The 15,902-nt window shown below is 33.5% G+C and overlaps 1 protein-coding gene across 2 annotated transcripts in view; it reads right to left on the bottom strand.

Annotated features, from left to right (window-relative positions):
• Positions 1 to 15,902, bottom strand: part of necab2 (N-terminal EF-hand calcium binding protein 2) — a 210,163-nt gene that overhangs the window by 102,284 nt on the left and 91,977 nt on the right. For both annotated transcript variants that reach the window (NM_001328213.1, XM_009293572.5), the window contains exons 4-5: positions 14,212 to 14,237; positions 13,869 to 13,966 (exon numbers count right to left, since the gene is read on the bottom strand). In NM_001328213.1, the coding sequence (NP_001315142.1) occupies positions 13,869 to 13,966; positions 14,212 to 14,237 (124 nt within the window). The remainder of the gene's footprint in view (positions 1 to 13,868; positions 13,967 to 14,211; positions 14,238 to 15,902) is intronic.

Here is a 15,902-nt window from a genome sequence, read left to right as displayed (position 1 = left end):
TACAGTGCAAATTGATGCCTGGTGTGCAAGAGCATGAATATTTCATGAGCTGTATGAAAATAACACATTTACATTAATAATTAGCAACAGCCTTTAACCTTCTCTGCCGAACAGAGGACCGGATTTTGATTAATGAAGAGGCGTGAGGGGACACAAACACTTATCAATATCAATGCCTCTGGCAAACATATCTTTGATTTTCAGCTATTTGATTATCCGCCCTCAGACAGACATCAATCTCACGGCTCTGCTATGCTCTCCTAGCGAGTGAAAGGGTCTGAATCTCTAGAGGCGTATAGGTAATGGAGAAGACAGTCAGTAAACAAAAGCTGGAGTCCATGTTGCTCAGTGCAATGCTAAAGGTTGATGTGTAGTAATGGGAAGAGATAGAGAAAGGCAGAGTCTATGAGGAAATGGAGAACCAGAGTTGATCACTGAAGGCTGTTGTCTATCCAGTTCACTCATATACTTGTAAAGTTTGGTTCATTTATAAAGCACTTTGGCTGACAAAAATGCTGTATATAAAAAGAAAATAAGAGTAACATAAGATCCAGAAATAGATATAACAGACTGCTTAATAAAACATGGGTGGACAGATTAAAACAGCTATAAAAATCAACAGATCAGTACTTGTTAAAAGCTAAGGAAAAGGAATGGGTTTTAAGAAGAGATTTGAAAACTGGTATAGAGGAGGGAATTCGCCACTAAAAAAAAGCTTAGTTAACTGATATTAATCTTGATAACTGATCTCTGGCTAATTTGGTTCTTCAAACAAGTTTGCAAATCAGATTAGAATGTCAGGATGAACTGCTCTGAGATCACTGTGTGTGTTGTGAAGGACTGATCTATCGATCCTCGAAATCATGATCAGCGATGCAATGATTGGCTGATGACAGCAGAGTAATGACATCATCTGATTAATATTCAATTATATTTGTGAGCAAAATTATATAAAATTCATAGTAAACGGTTTGTTAAATATGATACACAATAACTTTTCAACTTTGTTGTGGGCTGCAGGCTTTACACTTTCATGTGTCAAGAGTACTTAACAATTTATTTAGTTTTACATTTAGAACAGATTTTCTTTACAATAGTAGCCCAGACCTATTTTAATTTCTTAATCAGACGTAGGAATTTAAACAAATTTTGCATCAAAAAGGCATTTTGATATTGGTAAAGGTGTCTGAAACGTTTGCAAAGCATCATATCACCGTCATATTAGCTGTCAAAACATGTGCATGACTGCGTACTTAATTATTCGTTTATAAAACAAACAAACAAACAAAAACCAGTCAAATATTGTGCATGTCTATTATCATAAACAAATTGTTCTAAAGCCCCCCCCCCTTTTGTACTTTTATTCTGAAGTGCAGATTGCATATGTTTATTTATATATATTTGTAAACGTATATGTTTTATAAACATATATATTATTTTTATTATATATTAAAAATATTAATTATTATAAATTATAAATGTGTGTGTGTGTGTGTATATATATATATATATATATATATATATATATATATATATATATATATATATATATATATATATATATATATATATATAAATATATATATATATATATATATTACTTTTTTTAAACTACTTTACCAAGTGTAAACAATCTATAGGTTACTACTGTAAGAAAATATCAGCATTTGGTACATACTTTCAGTATTACTTTTGCTTTAAATAAGCTGATCTAATCCTGTTTATATGAAAAAACCCTGCTCCCGAGCAGGTTTGAGCTACAAGAACTGTTGCTATGACAACAGCTTTCGGATGAGTTTTAAAGAACAAAACGATCCTGGATCTTGTCAAATCGTCAAGAACCAAATCCAGCTAATTGAGTAATCCACTTACGAAGAACGGAACCCAGTAAAAGACAAGATCTTAAACCTCTGGAAGGGTTATATAAGGGATATATTTAAGAAATTTGTAGGCAGATTGTGTAAACATCTGAAGACACTAATTGACTTTATTACTAATTATATACTAATTGGGTTATTCACTGCTTTATCAGGGATTGCCACCGTGAAATGAACCACCAAATTTCTTCGGCATATGTTTACATTTGTAGACCAATAGAATAATTTTGAACTCAATCCTAAAATAGACTGGTAGCCAATGGACGACACGTACAATCGCAGAAGTGGTCATATTTGTGACCATTTTTGAGCAATTTGGCTGCAGAATTCTGGACCTCTTGAAGTCCCTGAGATTTGGAGATGCCATAAAATAAAGAATTGCAGTTAAAGTTTGGATTACTGTCTTACATGACTGTTTAGTCAAACTTTTTATTTCATTTAGGAAAATAAATTAATTTGGAAGAAACTACTCTATTACATTTTAATTGATGAACAAAAATGTTAACTTTTTATAAATTTATTTTATAAACACCTTTTTTTAAAGTAAATATGTATTGAACATTACCAAGTTTGTAACAGTTTTCAAGTTTAGTTAATGTTTTAACTAATATTAACTACCAATGAGCAATGCATTACTGTAGCTTAAGTATTAAAATTCACTAAAATTACTGTCTCACGTGACTGTTCAGTCAAAGGTTTCTTACTGTTATTTCGTTTAAGTCGTTCAATATGCAGTGACACGCAGTCAAATATTTTGCCGAACAGATCAGCCACTTTTGACGCTCACAATCAATCATAAACTCCTCGTGCTGCAGGAATTAGGAGGTTTGCTGAAGTAGCAGTGAGGGGTTTGCGCCTTTAATAATCTACAACAGTTTGCATTCATTGAATAGTAAGAATAATTAATAAATCCGTATCAAACAGTCCCTTAAAAGTCACGTCTCGCTTTCAGTTTCGGGCTGAGGCACGTTTTGCACACACACAAGCGTACCGCGCCAAAGCCCAAGTGAACCGCGCTCAAGCACAACTCTTCCAACCAGGCCAGGGCCGGCCAAGTAAACCATGCCAAAACCCAATTCAGAGCACTCACACTTCTTAAATGACAGCGTGACTGAGTGTGGAATCACAGAAGTTGTTGTCTTTATAACATCCTATGGGACTCCTATGGGTGATCATGTCCATGAATGAGCTAAAGTACACTTATTATCATGGTAGCATGAAGACGAGTAAGCGAAAGGAGAGTGCTGAAACAATTGCTGAGGAAGAAGCAGCACTGTTTTTGATACCAAATACATTTTAGGGTTCTGTTTTACTGCTGATCTGATGCACTCTGATAAAACACAATATTAAAGCATCTTTGGTACTTCCTTGTTTCCTAAAAAAAAGAAACTAACCAGAAATAGGGTGTGGTGACATCATGGGCATGGCTACACAATGAAATGGTCCGTGTCACTAGTTTATTTCTCTGTATTTAAGCATTTTTCATAACATTCATCATAATGCTAATCCATAAGTTAGCTAAATATATAACACTGTTCAAGTAGTTTTTAGATGTGTAATGAGTGATACTGAATAGTCAATAAGCCCCTCCCACTGAGCGCAGATGAGCCAATGAGAGTTGGGTGTTGATTGCACAATAACTTGTGTATCTTTAGGTTTCAGTACGATAAAAAAAAATTGAGAATCAAAAGCTCTCATTGGTTTGATGCTGTTTTAGCTTCAAAAAAAAAAAATACAGTTGAAGTCAGAAATTATTATCCCCTGCTGAATTATTAGCCCCCCTGTTTATTTTTTTCCCAATATCTGTTTAACAGAGAGGTTTTTTTTTAACACATTTCTAAACATAATAGTTTTAATAACTCATTTCTAATAACTGATTTATTTTATCTTTGCCATGATGACAGTAAATAATATTTTACTAGATCTTTTTCAAGACACTTCTATACAGCTTAAAGTAACATTTAAAGGCTTAACTATGTCAATTAGGTTAACGAGGCAAATTAGGGTAATTAGGCAGGTTACTGTATAACGATGGTTTGTTCTGTGGACAATCAAAAAATATATAGGGGCTAATAATTAAAACCTTAAAATGGTTCTAAAAAATTTTAAACTGCTTTTATTCTAGCTGAAATAAAATAAATAAGACTTTCTCCAGAAGAAAAAATATTATCAGACAAACTGTGAAAAAGTATTTTCTCTGTTAATATAACATAATTTGGGAAATATTTAAAAAAAAAAAAAAATAATTCAAGGTTTGGGGGGGGGGGGGGGGGGGTCTTCAAATGTGTACGAGTTTATTGTAACTGAGGTTATTGTAACACAGTTACTTACAATTCCAGGTATCCCAAGAGCATGTACTATAATCCAACCGTTAAAGACAAAACAAGACAAAGCAAAATCCAACTGAATATCCAGAAGATCAAAATGGATGTATACTTCTGTTCTAAGGAAAGCTGAAGCAAGAATGCTTTTAACTTTGTTGACTTCATATCAGGTAATTTAATTGCAATCATTATCCAGAATCACAGCTTCTGCCTCGGGTAAGGTAGATAGGCAGCACTAATGGAGGCTACTGTAGCTTGCGCCTATCAATGCCTCTCCATATTAAACTGGCTAAATGTAAATTAATATAATCTCACCCTGCGGTACATTAACAGTGTTGATCCTAGATTTTTGACTCTTGCCTATGACATGAGGTTTCTCACATGCATTATAATCTGTAAACAACTTCCAAATGAATCTTGTAATCCACTGAATTTATTTTCATATATTTTATATAAAGTATGTATCCCTTCATTGCATATTTAATTCTCACTTGACTGTTCTTCATCAAATAGTGCTCTTTCAGTGTTCAAAATGTATCAAATACAATAAGGTTTTCACACTTTGTCATTTTAAGACAGCAACAGTTTGACAGTTTGTTAATGTTTTGGGCAACGTTTTCTACGGTTGGGGTGAAGCTCAAACAAACCTTTCTGGATTAAGTTAACAATACCAAACATTAAAAAACAACATATGGGGCTGTTCACACAGAATGCATTTTTACTTTCCAGTGCTCTACTTTTCTATTGTTTTAATGTAAACATGCATTTGACAGAGGTGTACGACCATTACACTTGTGTCTTTTGAAGCACAGTGCACATGAGTGCTGTTTTTTATTTGTTGTGTCACGCTAAAAAAATTAAAATAAAATCCAAAGCAGTGAACCAATAAAAGCTCGGCCAATTGTTGCAAATATCTGTTTACATGCATTCAGTGGGAAGATATCTGAATGGTTGTTTCCAAACATTTCAAAGCTTTGCGTCTCATCTTTTTAGAAGGCAAAGACGCATTCAGTGTGAATGTGGACTATGAATGAGTTATATTCATCAAAGAATATAATAAGTTTGCATTTCACATTTTTTATTCATTATAAGTGATACTGAATCGGGTTTAGTGGAAGCAATATGAGTAAATACATATTTAAATTTAAGCTGAAACTACAGTAAGTATCATGTATACGCATCATACACAACATTACTTTAGCTACTTAAAAAATGTATTCATATAAATCTGATTACACAACTTCAATGACATATTATCATCAACAAAAGCAACTTAAGGGGTTGGATCTTACTGAATGGTCATTTGAGCATTTGCGCAGAGCCTGCTTAAAATCATAAAGTGTAAGTTTGGTGTGACTTTCTCTTTAATTTCATGAGGACTCTTTAACACTGAAACTACCAGAATTCTATAACTACTAGAATGGCCGTAGCTGTCATTCTGACCGTTCTGATTGTGTCACTTCATATTTACATTCAAAGCTTTAACTTAGAGTTTGAAATTAAGTTTGATTTACTTGAATTTGATTATATTATATATTTTATATTACATATTTTATGAAGTCATTACAGTAATAATATTATTAATATAATTATTATATATCATTCATCCATTAACTTATTTTATTTTCGTCTTAGCCCCTTTAATAATCTGGGGTCGCCACAGTGGAATGAACCACCAACTTATCCAGCAAATGTTTTATGCAGGATATGCCTTTCCAGCTGCAACCCATCACTGGAAAACCCATAGACACTCATTCACTACGGATAATTTTAGTTTACCCAATTTACCTGTACCGCAATTGTTTGGGGAAAACTCCACACAGAAATTCCAACTGACCCAGCCGAGGCTTGAACTAGCGACCTTTTTGCTGTGAGGCGACAGCATTACCCATTGCGCCACTACATCTGCATTTTTATCATATGTTTCTTTTTGCAGAATAGCTTATAATTATGTAGGAGTCACCTGCAAAGGTGCATTCCTCACTTTGTCACAAGTTTTTTCACAACAATGTAAATGTTGTTTTGAAAGACATGTTGGAGGTAAATTTATGTTTTTGTTAGCAGAAATTTGCTAGGCAAAAGAGGCACACATATTCAAAGGCATGAGAAAATTGTATAAGGTCAATTTGAACATTATGAGCATTCAAGGTAGAAATAAGGAAGTAATCCTGACAACGTTGCAATGAAATATTCACCCATTTAGGACAAAATTTAAGAACATAGGCGATAGTTCTAGTGTTAAAAGCATTAATAATGTAATACAATTGTAATACTAATTTATAATCAGAATATACTGTACATGTAAACACACACATAGCTGTTCAACCAAGATAAATATACATCTACATTTAGGCACCGTGAGGGGGTAGCATATGCAGTAGCAGTGTGTATATCCATAGCAAATAATGTGTTTAAATAACTGTTCATATTTTTCAAATGTGTCCTGGCACAATGTGATTTGCAGTTTTCTTGTACGGCATGTGACTTTAAATTGTGTCTCAATCAGGTATAGTGCACACTATGGGTCATTGATTTTGAACAAAGCAGATCATAACCGCAGTGAGTCTAGAATGACATGACAGTTCACAGGAAATGCTTATGCTGGCAGAGTGAAATCCACAGTAACTCTGTATGAGATCAGTCGTGAGCAGCTTTTAAAAGCCTGTATTTCTAGATGATCTTCTGAATCTTCGGAGAGGATATGATTGCTCAGCCCTAGTAAATTCCAATGCAACCTTCATCCAAGGAGAGGCAGCTTGTGGTTTTGCTGCTTCACTGTATATTATATGACAGTTGCTGTTACGCTAACACTTTGCAGAGCATCTGGTATGTATCACATTACCACTACTGCGTATATGACAATGTCTGTCTCACTTTGTCTCATCTCTTTCACTTTAATACCCACATTAATGCAAAACACACATCTACAGTACATACACTTTGCAAAAAGGAAAACATTTACTGGCCTCACACAGAGCTCCTTTGTTGTTGTTTGTGTATTTCTTAATTAATTGTGTTTACTACTAGCACTGTATGTAACATGCAACTTTTTTTGTTTCATATTAATATAGTTGCCATGGAAATATTTATCATATTTATTTGAGGTTGACACGCATTCTGTGTTTATACTCTTACACATCTGTTTCTTGTGATGTGTGTCTGTCAAATACTAATTGTGTATATTGTAAATATGTTTATTATTTTTGTAATTATTTATGTATCGATGGCATCTGAAGGTTTCTCCCCCAGTCTCAATGTATATGTAAATTGACAATAAAGTACTTCAACTAAAAATAAATACAAAAAAAAAAAAAAACTAAAGTGTAAAAGAAATAATTGTCAATAACAAAAAATAAAATAAGACTTTTATTCTATTAAGGTCTGCTAACTTTTTGGCCAAACATAAATTTAAATATTTTCCTCAAAAATTAGATACATTTCCTTCTTGCGATTGTGTGGGTTTCCTCCAGGTGCTCTGGCTTCCCCCACCGTCCAAAGATATGTGGTATATGTGAATTGGGTAAACAAAATTGGCTGTAGTGTATGAGTGTGTGTGCATGTGAATGAGTGTGTATGGGTGTTTCCCAGTACTTAGATGTAGCTGGAAGGCCATCCGCTGCATAAAACATTTGTCGGAATAGTTGGCGGTTCATTCTGCTGTGGCCCTGATAAATAAGGGACTGAGCTGAAGAAAAATGAATGTTACATTATCTCAATGTTAAAACCTAAGGTTGTCAGAAAAAAATAGCTGATTCAAGCTGATCTCAATATTTAATCAGGATTTATGCTGCTATAAAAATGTAAACACGATTAATTCAGCAAAATTCATTATTACTGATGAATATTCATGAATTATTATCTCTCATGAATAGGCATAGGACAATAACCGTTTTCCAGGTATTCCACAGTTTGGGAAAGTCAAAATTTTAAAACCACCAAAAATTTTTCCTATACCATTTCTAAGATTTTTATTTATTTTTATTTTTTTGTGCTTTTTTTTAGGACAACAGTATCTCCAGCAGAAATGATAACCAAAGATGTTGTTTTAAGGAGCCCCTATTATGCATTATAAAATGTCATATTTTGGTTTTGGGGGTCTCCAACAGAAGGCTGATATGCATGCAAGGCCAAAAAACACTTTAATTTTTTTATAATATGCATTTATTTTTACCTAATTATCCCAATGACTCACATATGATTTGTTCAGCAATTCATTCGTTCCCAAACCCCTCCTTAGCAAGAAGCTAATCTGCGCTGATTGGTCTGATGACCCAGTCTGTTGCGATTGGTCAACTGTGTTTAGCGCAAGACAGAGAGAATCGCCCACCATGACTTATTAACTATTTTGAAGTAGTCAGAGTGCAGAGTGTATGTGTGAGCCCAATGCACAAGTGCATTAACGCAGTGCAGTTTAACACCAGCATATTGGTTTATTCCTAAGTAATAACAACGACACACATTCAGTATTAATCCACACAGTGGCAAAAGCTGAACTATTTTGAAACAAACCGAGGATTGTGAGTTCACAGATGCATTTAAATCCATAAACAAAGTGTCAAGCGTCACGTTTTCAACATGGTTTTAGATGCAATATGTTAATAGAAAGAGGTAACCAAATACAGTACAAGTCGCATGGAACAATTACAAGTAACAAAATTAAATACATATTTAGCAAGCAAGAGAAAACAAGGAGGCAACTATTTTAATCACACATATTACACTTGTGAAATGGAGGAAGAAATTGATCCATGAACTGTGTACTGTAAAGTTCCTGTCAAGCTCTGACAAAGTCACATACATCAATAGTCTTTTCTGATCCTTACTTTAAGAAACGGCAGACGAATCTCCTGTTCTAAGCGTGTAGATTACTATAGCACTCGTCAGAAATATGACAGGAACACAGCACAAGGCGGGGCCTATAAGGCTGAGGTATTTTTGCAATGATAAACTTCAACCACTGACTCTTCACAGCCTTATCTTTGGGCAGGGAAAATAACACTAACTTTCCCTCACACTTTAGAGCTCAGCGTGATCTTGATTCATCCGGGATCTACTACATTGTTTGTCTTCTTCTTTTTCTTTCTACAGTGTTTGTAGGCGGGGACAGGGGTTCCAATTTTCCCAGGTCTGTGTGCACAACAAATGGGTGGGGCTTAAGTTCTGCATTGATGTCACACCGACTAGGCTAAAGATTTGTTATAGCAGCAACTAATTTAAACCACTCTGAGTCGACTCTTTTATAGTTGAATCAATAGTTTTAAACACGGCACACTTTCAGATTTAAGTCTTAGCTGGATTTTTCACTTCACTTAGAGCTGAGTTGGAAGGTAATTTTCAAAAACCCATAATAGGGATTCTTTAAATTGTAAATAAATATGTGTTTTTGAAACTAATTAAGGCAGCCTAAGTTGATGATTCATTTGAACTATTTAGCCTGACATGTTTACTGTTCCTAAATGTTACAATTGATTCTCAAAATAAAACATATTGTGTTCAAAGGGGAAAATTTGCAGTTTTTTACCTAGACATTTTAAAAGAACATATTTTTGAGCAGTAATCACAATACCGTGAAACCGTGATATTTTTATCCAAGGCTATCATAACGTCAGAATCTTATACCGGCACATGCTTACTCATGAACACATTAACCAAGACAGCTATAAAAACGAATCTATTTAAAGACTATTTTGTTCATTTGACTCTCTCTCTCTAATCTCTCTCTCTCTCTCTAATGGATTGGATTAATGGCTTGTCTATCTCTTTTTGAACAGTAAATTATGCTCAGACAGGCATCTCATGTCTAAAGATGCATAAACACAAATAGAACATTGCTGCATTTGCAAGTAAATCATATAAAGCAGATTCTCTGGTGGGGCAGAAAAAATGATAATAAAGAGAAGCAAAATGATATTAGCGAAAAGACAGTTCCATGCCAAGTTATGCTCTCTATAAAGGTCTATTCTAGGTTTATTCTATAAAGGTCTGCTACCTTTTTATCCAAACATAAAATAAAATATCGTTATTGAAAGCTATTTGTCCTCAGAAAATGACAGTTGGTCAAGATAACAAATGCTTTTATTTGTAACATTTTCTTACTGTTAAAGGTTGTCAACTGAATAAAATTGTTGATTATATCTCAATACTTAATCAGGATTCATGAAGCAAAATGCCACTATGAAAATGTAAACACGGCTAATTGTGCAAAATTATTGCTTTACTTCATTGTTACTGATGAATATTCAGGAATTATTTTCTCTCATAAACAGATTAACCAAGACAGCTGTAAAAGCAAATTGATTAAAACACCATTTTGTTCAGTTTTCTCTCTCCATAATGGATAGGATAAATGGCTTGTATCTCCATTTGAACGGTAAATTATGCTCAGACAGGCATTGCATGTCTGAAGATGCAAAGACACAAACAGAACATTGCTGCATTTGCAAGTAAATCATATACAGCAGTTTCTCTGGTGAGGCAGAATAAAATAATAAAGAGAAGCAAAATGATATTAGCGAAAGGACAGTTCAAAGGCAAAGTTATGCTCTCATATTTACAGTTGCAAGTGGCTAAAAGAAGTAGAGAAATGCAAATGTTGTGGCAGTGAAGAATCACAGTGTAATTTGCTAGCCTAAATCAATGAAGGTTTGTACGCAATCAGCCGGCTGCATTAAAGCAAGTGATTATCTATAATAGGGTCTTGGATCCCAAAAGCCATCTTTATAAAGCTTATGCGATCACATCCAAAGCAAACACTAATAACTGTACCTCGAATGGGCCATAAATTTTTAAAGGGTGAACTCAGCTTGTACTGGGCCAGATATTTTACAACTATCACTCGGCCAGGTATTGAAGATCTCTAACCTGCGGTATTAACAAGGACCTTATCAACATCAATTACATTCTCCAGCATGCCAGCGGGGAGAGAGCGAAATACAAAGAGGATGGAGGAATACACTTTAAGACTGATACGAGACGAGCTGGAGCAAGAAGGTTTTAATGTCTTCTATAAATCAGATTACACACTCGGTTAGAAACGGAAAGAAAAAGAGAGGCGTGTTTTTGCAATGGCCACAGTTCAGTAATCTGCAGTGCTGAGCACCAGCTTGCTAATGAGAAGAAAACCACAAACAGAATATGCAAGCCAAGCTCTGAAACGAGAGGTTATATTTAGACGGTTAGGAGAGACTGCATTAACAGCCTCACACTCCTCTCGCAATATCTATTCCTCATCTGAGGAGGATTTACTCTAGTGTGCTTATAAGAGATGGTGTTCTGTTTATAGACAACCAAAGACACGACTGATCCAAGCTACAGTTCCAGAACAATGATTTAATAAAAATCTCTGAATGCTGTTTTTATGGGATTTTCTATTGACAAAACTAGAACAAGTGGATTTTTTAAGGGGCAAGTGAAGGATATTTTTCCTGACTGAGAGGACAAACAGCCTGCAATGAGAAGTAAAAAAAAAAATTCCGCAAGTATAATTTAGATTTTATTATATTCAGTGTAAATGGCGACTGATAATGAATAATGTATTGGCAGTAACAAGGTCGCATCAGTTGAAGCTCACACAGCCTGTTTTGTTTGAGGCAAAGACTTGTGGAGAAATCACAAAACAAACACAACCAAGTGTTATAAAAAATGTGAAAGTTTGTGAAGATTAAGTATAATAAGCAATGCCACACGAGAGACCTTCTTTGTTGAATTCTTGAATTACACATTGATTTTATACAACTGTTTAATGTACAAGTAGTTATTATTAAGAGACCCACATTTAAAAAATTTGTTACAAACAAAAATCACACCAAATGCATCATGCATCTCCACATGATTTAGTGTTTATATATACAGTTGAATTATTAGCCCCCATTTGAATGTATTTTTTAAATACTTCCCAAATTATATTTAACAGAGCAAAGAAATTTTCACAGTATGTCTGACAGTATTTTTTCTTCTGGAGAAAGTCTTATTTGTTTTATTTTGACTATATAAAAGCAGTTTTTAATTGTTTTAAAAGACATTTTAAGATCATTATTATTAGCCCCTTTACGCTATATTTTGTTTTGATAGTCTACACAGAACAAACAATCTGTATACAATAACTTGACTAATTACCCTAACCTGCCTAATTAACCTAGTTAAGCCTTTAAATGTCACTTTAAGCTGTATTGAAGTGTCTTGAAAAAATATCTAGTAAAATATTATTCACTGTCATCATGGCAAAGTTCAAATAAATCAGTTGAGTAATGATCAAATGAGTATTAAAACTATTATGTTTAGACATAAGTTGAGAAAATATTCACTCCGTTAAACAGAAATTGGGAAAAAAATAAACAGAGGGGCTAATAATTCTGGGGGGCTATATCGGATGATTCAATGATTTAAACAATAATTTAGGGATTTGCTCATTCTTGAATGAATCAGCCATTTGAATGAAATGCTTAAATAAATGACTCAAAAATTGGCTCAACAAGACTTTTCAGCTCCAACTAGGGATTTAGTTGTATGCGTCAAAGCATCACTGCATTTCATACAGTATGTCCAACATGAGTGAAATGGTCATCAGCTACATCTGTGTGATTACTTTGTGATTGTTTTCAAGAATGTCGATAGATAGATTAACCACCTAAGAACCATCTTGTATTTAGTTGATAAAAACATTGAAAATATAATTTAGAATAATTTCGTAATGTACATGGTATTCAATAACTGTGAAAAGATATCAGAATGTCATTTAATTTCTGTGCTGGAAAAGTGATTACCTATTTACTTAAAAGTGAGAAAACCCAGTGCCTTAAAAATGTCAAGTTTAGTTTACTTAAAAAAAAAAAGTGAGCTTAACTCAATTTCATCATTTACTTAATTTTTTTAAAGGGATAACTCACTAAAAAATGAACCCTCTGGCATCGTTTATTTATTCTTTAATTGTTACAAACTTTTTTCTTCATAACTTTCTTTCTTCTTTCAAACACAAAATATATTTTAAAGAAATAACCAACCTGTAACCATTTACTTCCTTAGAAGAAAAAACTAATACTATGAAAGTCAATGATTACAGGTTTTCAGCTTTCTTCAAAATATCTACTTTAGTGTTTAACATAATAAAGAAACTCCGAAAAGTTTGAAACCACTTAAGGGTGAGTAATAGTAAGTATATTTATATTTTTTGGGTGAACTATTCTTTAAAGGCAACAGGTTTACACACTCTTTTGTAGTCGAATCCTCATACTACAGTCTCAGAAATAAAGGTATGCGAGCTGTCACTGGGGTGGTACCCTTTCAAAAGGTACAGATTTGTACTTAAAAGGTCCATATTAATATCACAAAGGTGCATATTAGTGCCTAAAACGTACAAAAGTGTTCCTCTTTTAGGCAATAATATAAATGTATGAATTCCCAATATGGCCCATTAAGTACAAATGTGTACCTTTTGAAAACCCCAGTGACAGCTCGCATACCTTTATTTCTAAAAGTGTACTACCTTTTACAGTGTGTGTTAATTAAAACTGCCCTTCAAGGCAAAAAAATCCCTATACCTTAATAAAAAAAATTATCACAAATATACTTACGTAAAAACATGTTTTACTTAGATAAGTGTACAACTGATTTACTTCACAAACATGTCAAGGTTTAATGTCAAGCCCTGTTTTAGTTTTTGCACACTAACCTTCTTGGTGAAGTCCATGGCTTTGAGAATGGCCAGGTTGAGTGTCTCTAAGGAGGCCAGCACTCCTTCATAATCCCCCATGTGGTTGGCAAAGTAGTCTGATAAACAGAAATGAAAAAGGACATTATCAAGCAATATAAATTCTGCGATTTCACAAGCTTTGAAAACTGAAAATATGGAAGTTATACTGGCAAAAAAAAAAGCTCCAACAGAAAAATCAAATCCTCCCCAAAAAGCCTGGTACAAACATCAGTACAGAAAAGACAAAATCTATAAAAAAAAATAAAAATAAAAAAAAACATCCTGTAAAACAAGTGAACAGATATTTTTTTCTGATACTCACCGCACAGTTCCTTGGTGTCAACATTACTAACACATCACAGGAAATGGACAGCGTACAGAAAGACAGGAAAGAAGAGGCAGGAGAAGAAAGGCATAAGAAACAAGGGAAAACCCATCACAACTCACACATTACATCTGTGTCTTACAACAGCGTGCATACAGGATCTCTGTCTTATCATCTATTTACATGGATCCTCAAGACAATACAAAATAAACCTTTAGAAATTGTGCTATGTGAACCAGAACCACAGAATCCCTCAAAGCCATCAGCTTCAAGAACATTAATAAATCAGCCTGTTTAACATTGATCTGGTCTTCATGAATGAAAAGAAGCATATACGGGTTATTTTAAAGTGATTTCTGATGTATAGTTTGCTCAGAGATGAAAATCTTGTCATTTATGTATTACAAACTACACTCAAAAACTGATTTTTGCTGATTGTTCAAATTACTTATTTAAAATGAGCTAAAACAACCAAATTCTGGAGATTTTTTGGGAAACTTAATAGTTTTATGTTTAATCCACTTACATTTGTTACATTAACTTAATCGATTTGTGTTGTGACAACATGAATGAATTGTGCTGAAATCTATTTAAGATAATTTGAACAATATTGGAAACTGGTAGCCATCAACGACTATAGCATATCCATGAAAGCCAATGGTTTCCAACATTATTCAAAAAATCTTATTTTGTAATCAAATAAAATAAAAAAACTCTAAAATTTTTATAATCACTTGAGGATGAGTAAATGGTGCATGAATTTAGCTTTGTGCATGAACTATTCATTTAAAAATCAACATTTTTTTCCAAACATGATCTCAAATATGAGCTCAAGTGTTATAATATGATAATGTGCTTTGTAATTTGCACTGCTGCCAGTTCTTTTGATATAAATTTTCATATTTTTCAGTTTACATCTATCAAGTTTTAGCATATAATGTTAGCTCCTCCTGTTGCCCTTTCAGAGATTTGTCCCATCTTTCTCCATCTCTTTCTGCTCTTGCACTTTTCAGCTCTTTATGCTTTCCCTCACTTGGTAAAATGAAGGTGTCATCAGCAGAGGGAGGCACAAAGAAAATATACAGTACAGAATGACATTTACAGGCGAACGATGGGCACAGAGAGTGAACATGGCTAACAATCCAGCCTTTTTTTGAATGGCACTGAGCTCTTAGTGCTTGTCCTGTCAAATAAAGAGTACAGTATGTCCATCTTAGAAGAGGACAGAAGAGATGAGTAGAATTGTTGTGTATAATACTAGTCTTTTTGTTTGTGGTATATCCCATCTATATCCATTAACACTGTGCTAAATAAGCTATAAGCTTATACACCCCTCACAAATCTATCTTTTAAATTCACACTTTAATAGGAAGCTATATACAATATTATATTTGTGGATACATTAGATTAGTCAGTACTGAAGCCAAATCTGGAGCTTATCTAACAAAATAACTGATGATTATGGTCAAAAAACTAGTACAGCCAAATATATTATAGATAATATAATAATATATATGTTAGAAAAATATTAAATACAAATTTAAAAAGAGGAAAAATCAAGAGAAGCAAAAAAAAAAAAAGTGAAAAATTTTGTTGAAAATTTGTAGGTTGTTTTTTTTTTTTTTTTGCAATTTTTTGCTTGAATTTAATTGTATTATCTTTCAATTTTTAAATATGTTTGGCGACTA

Source organism: Danio rerio, chromosome 18 (assembly GCF_049306965.1).
Source record: "Danio rerio strain Tuebingen ecotype United States chromosome 18, GRCz12tu, whole genome shotgun sequence".
NCBI lineage: Eukaryota > Metazoa > Chordata > Actinopteri > Cypriniformes > Danionidae > Danio > Danio rerio.
The sequence above is the reverse complement of the archived record's forward strand: the minus strand, read 5'-3'. Positions and strand labels throughout refer to the sequence as shown.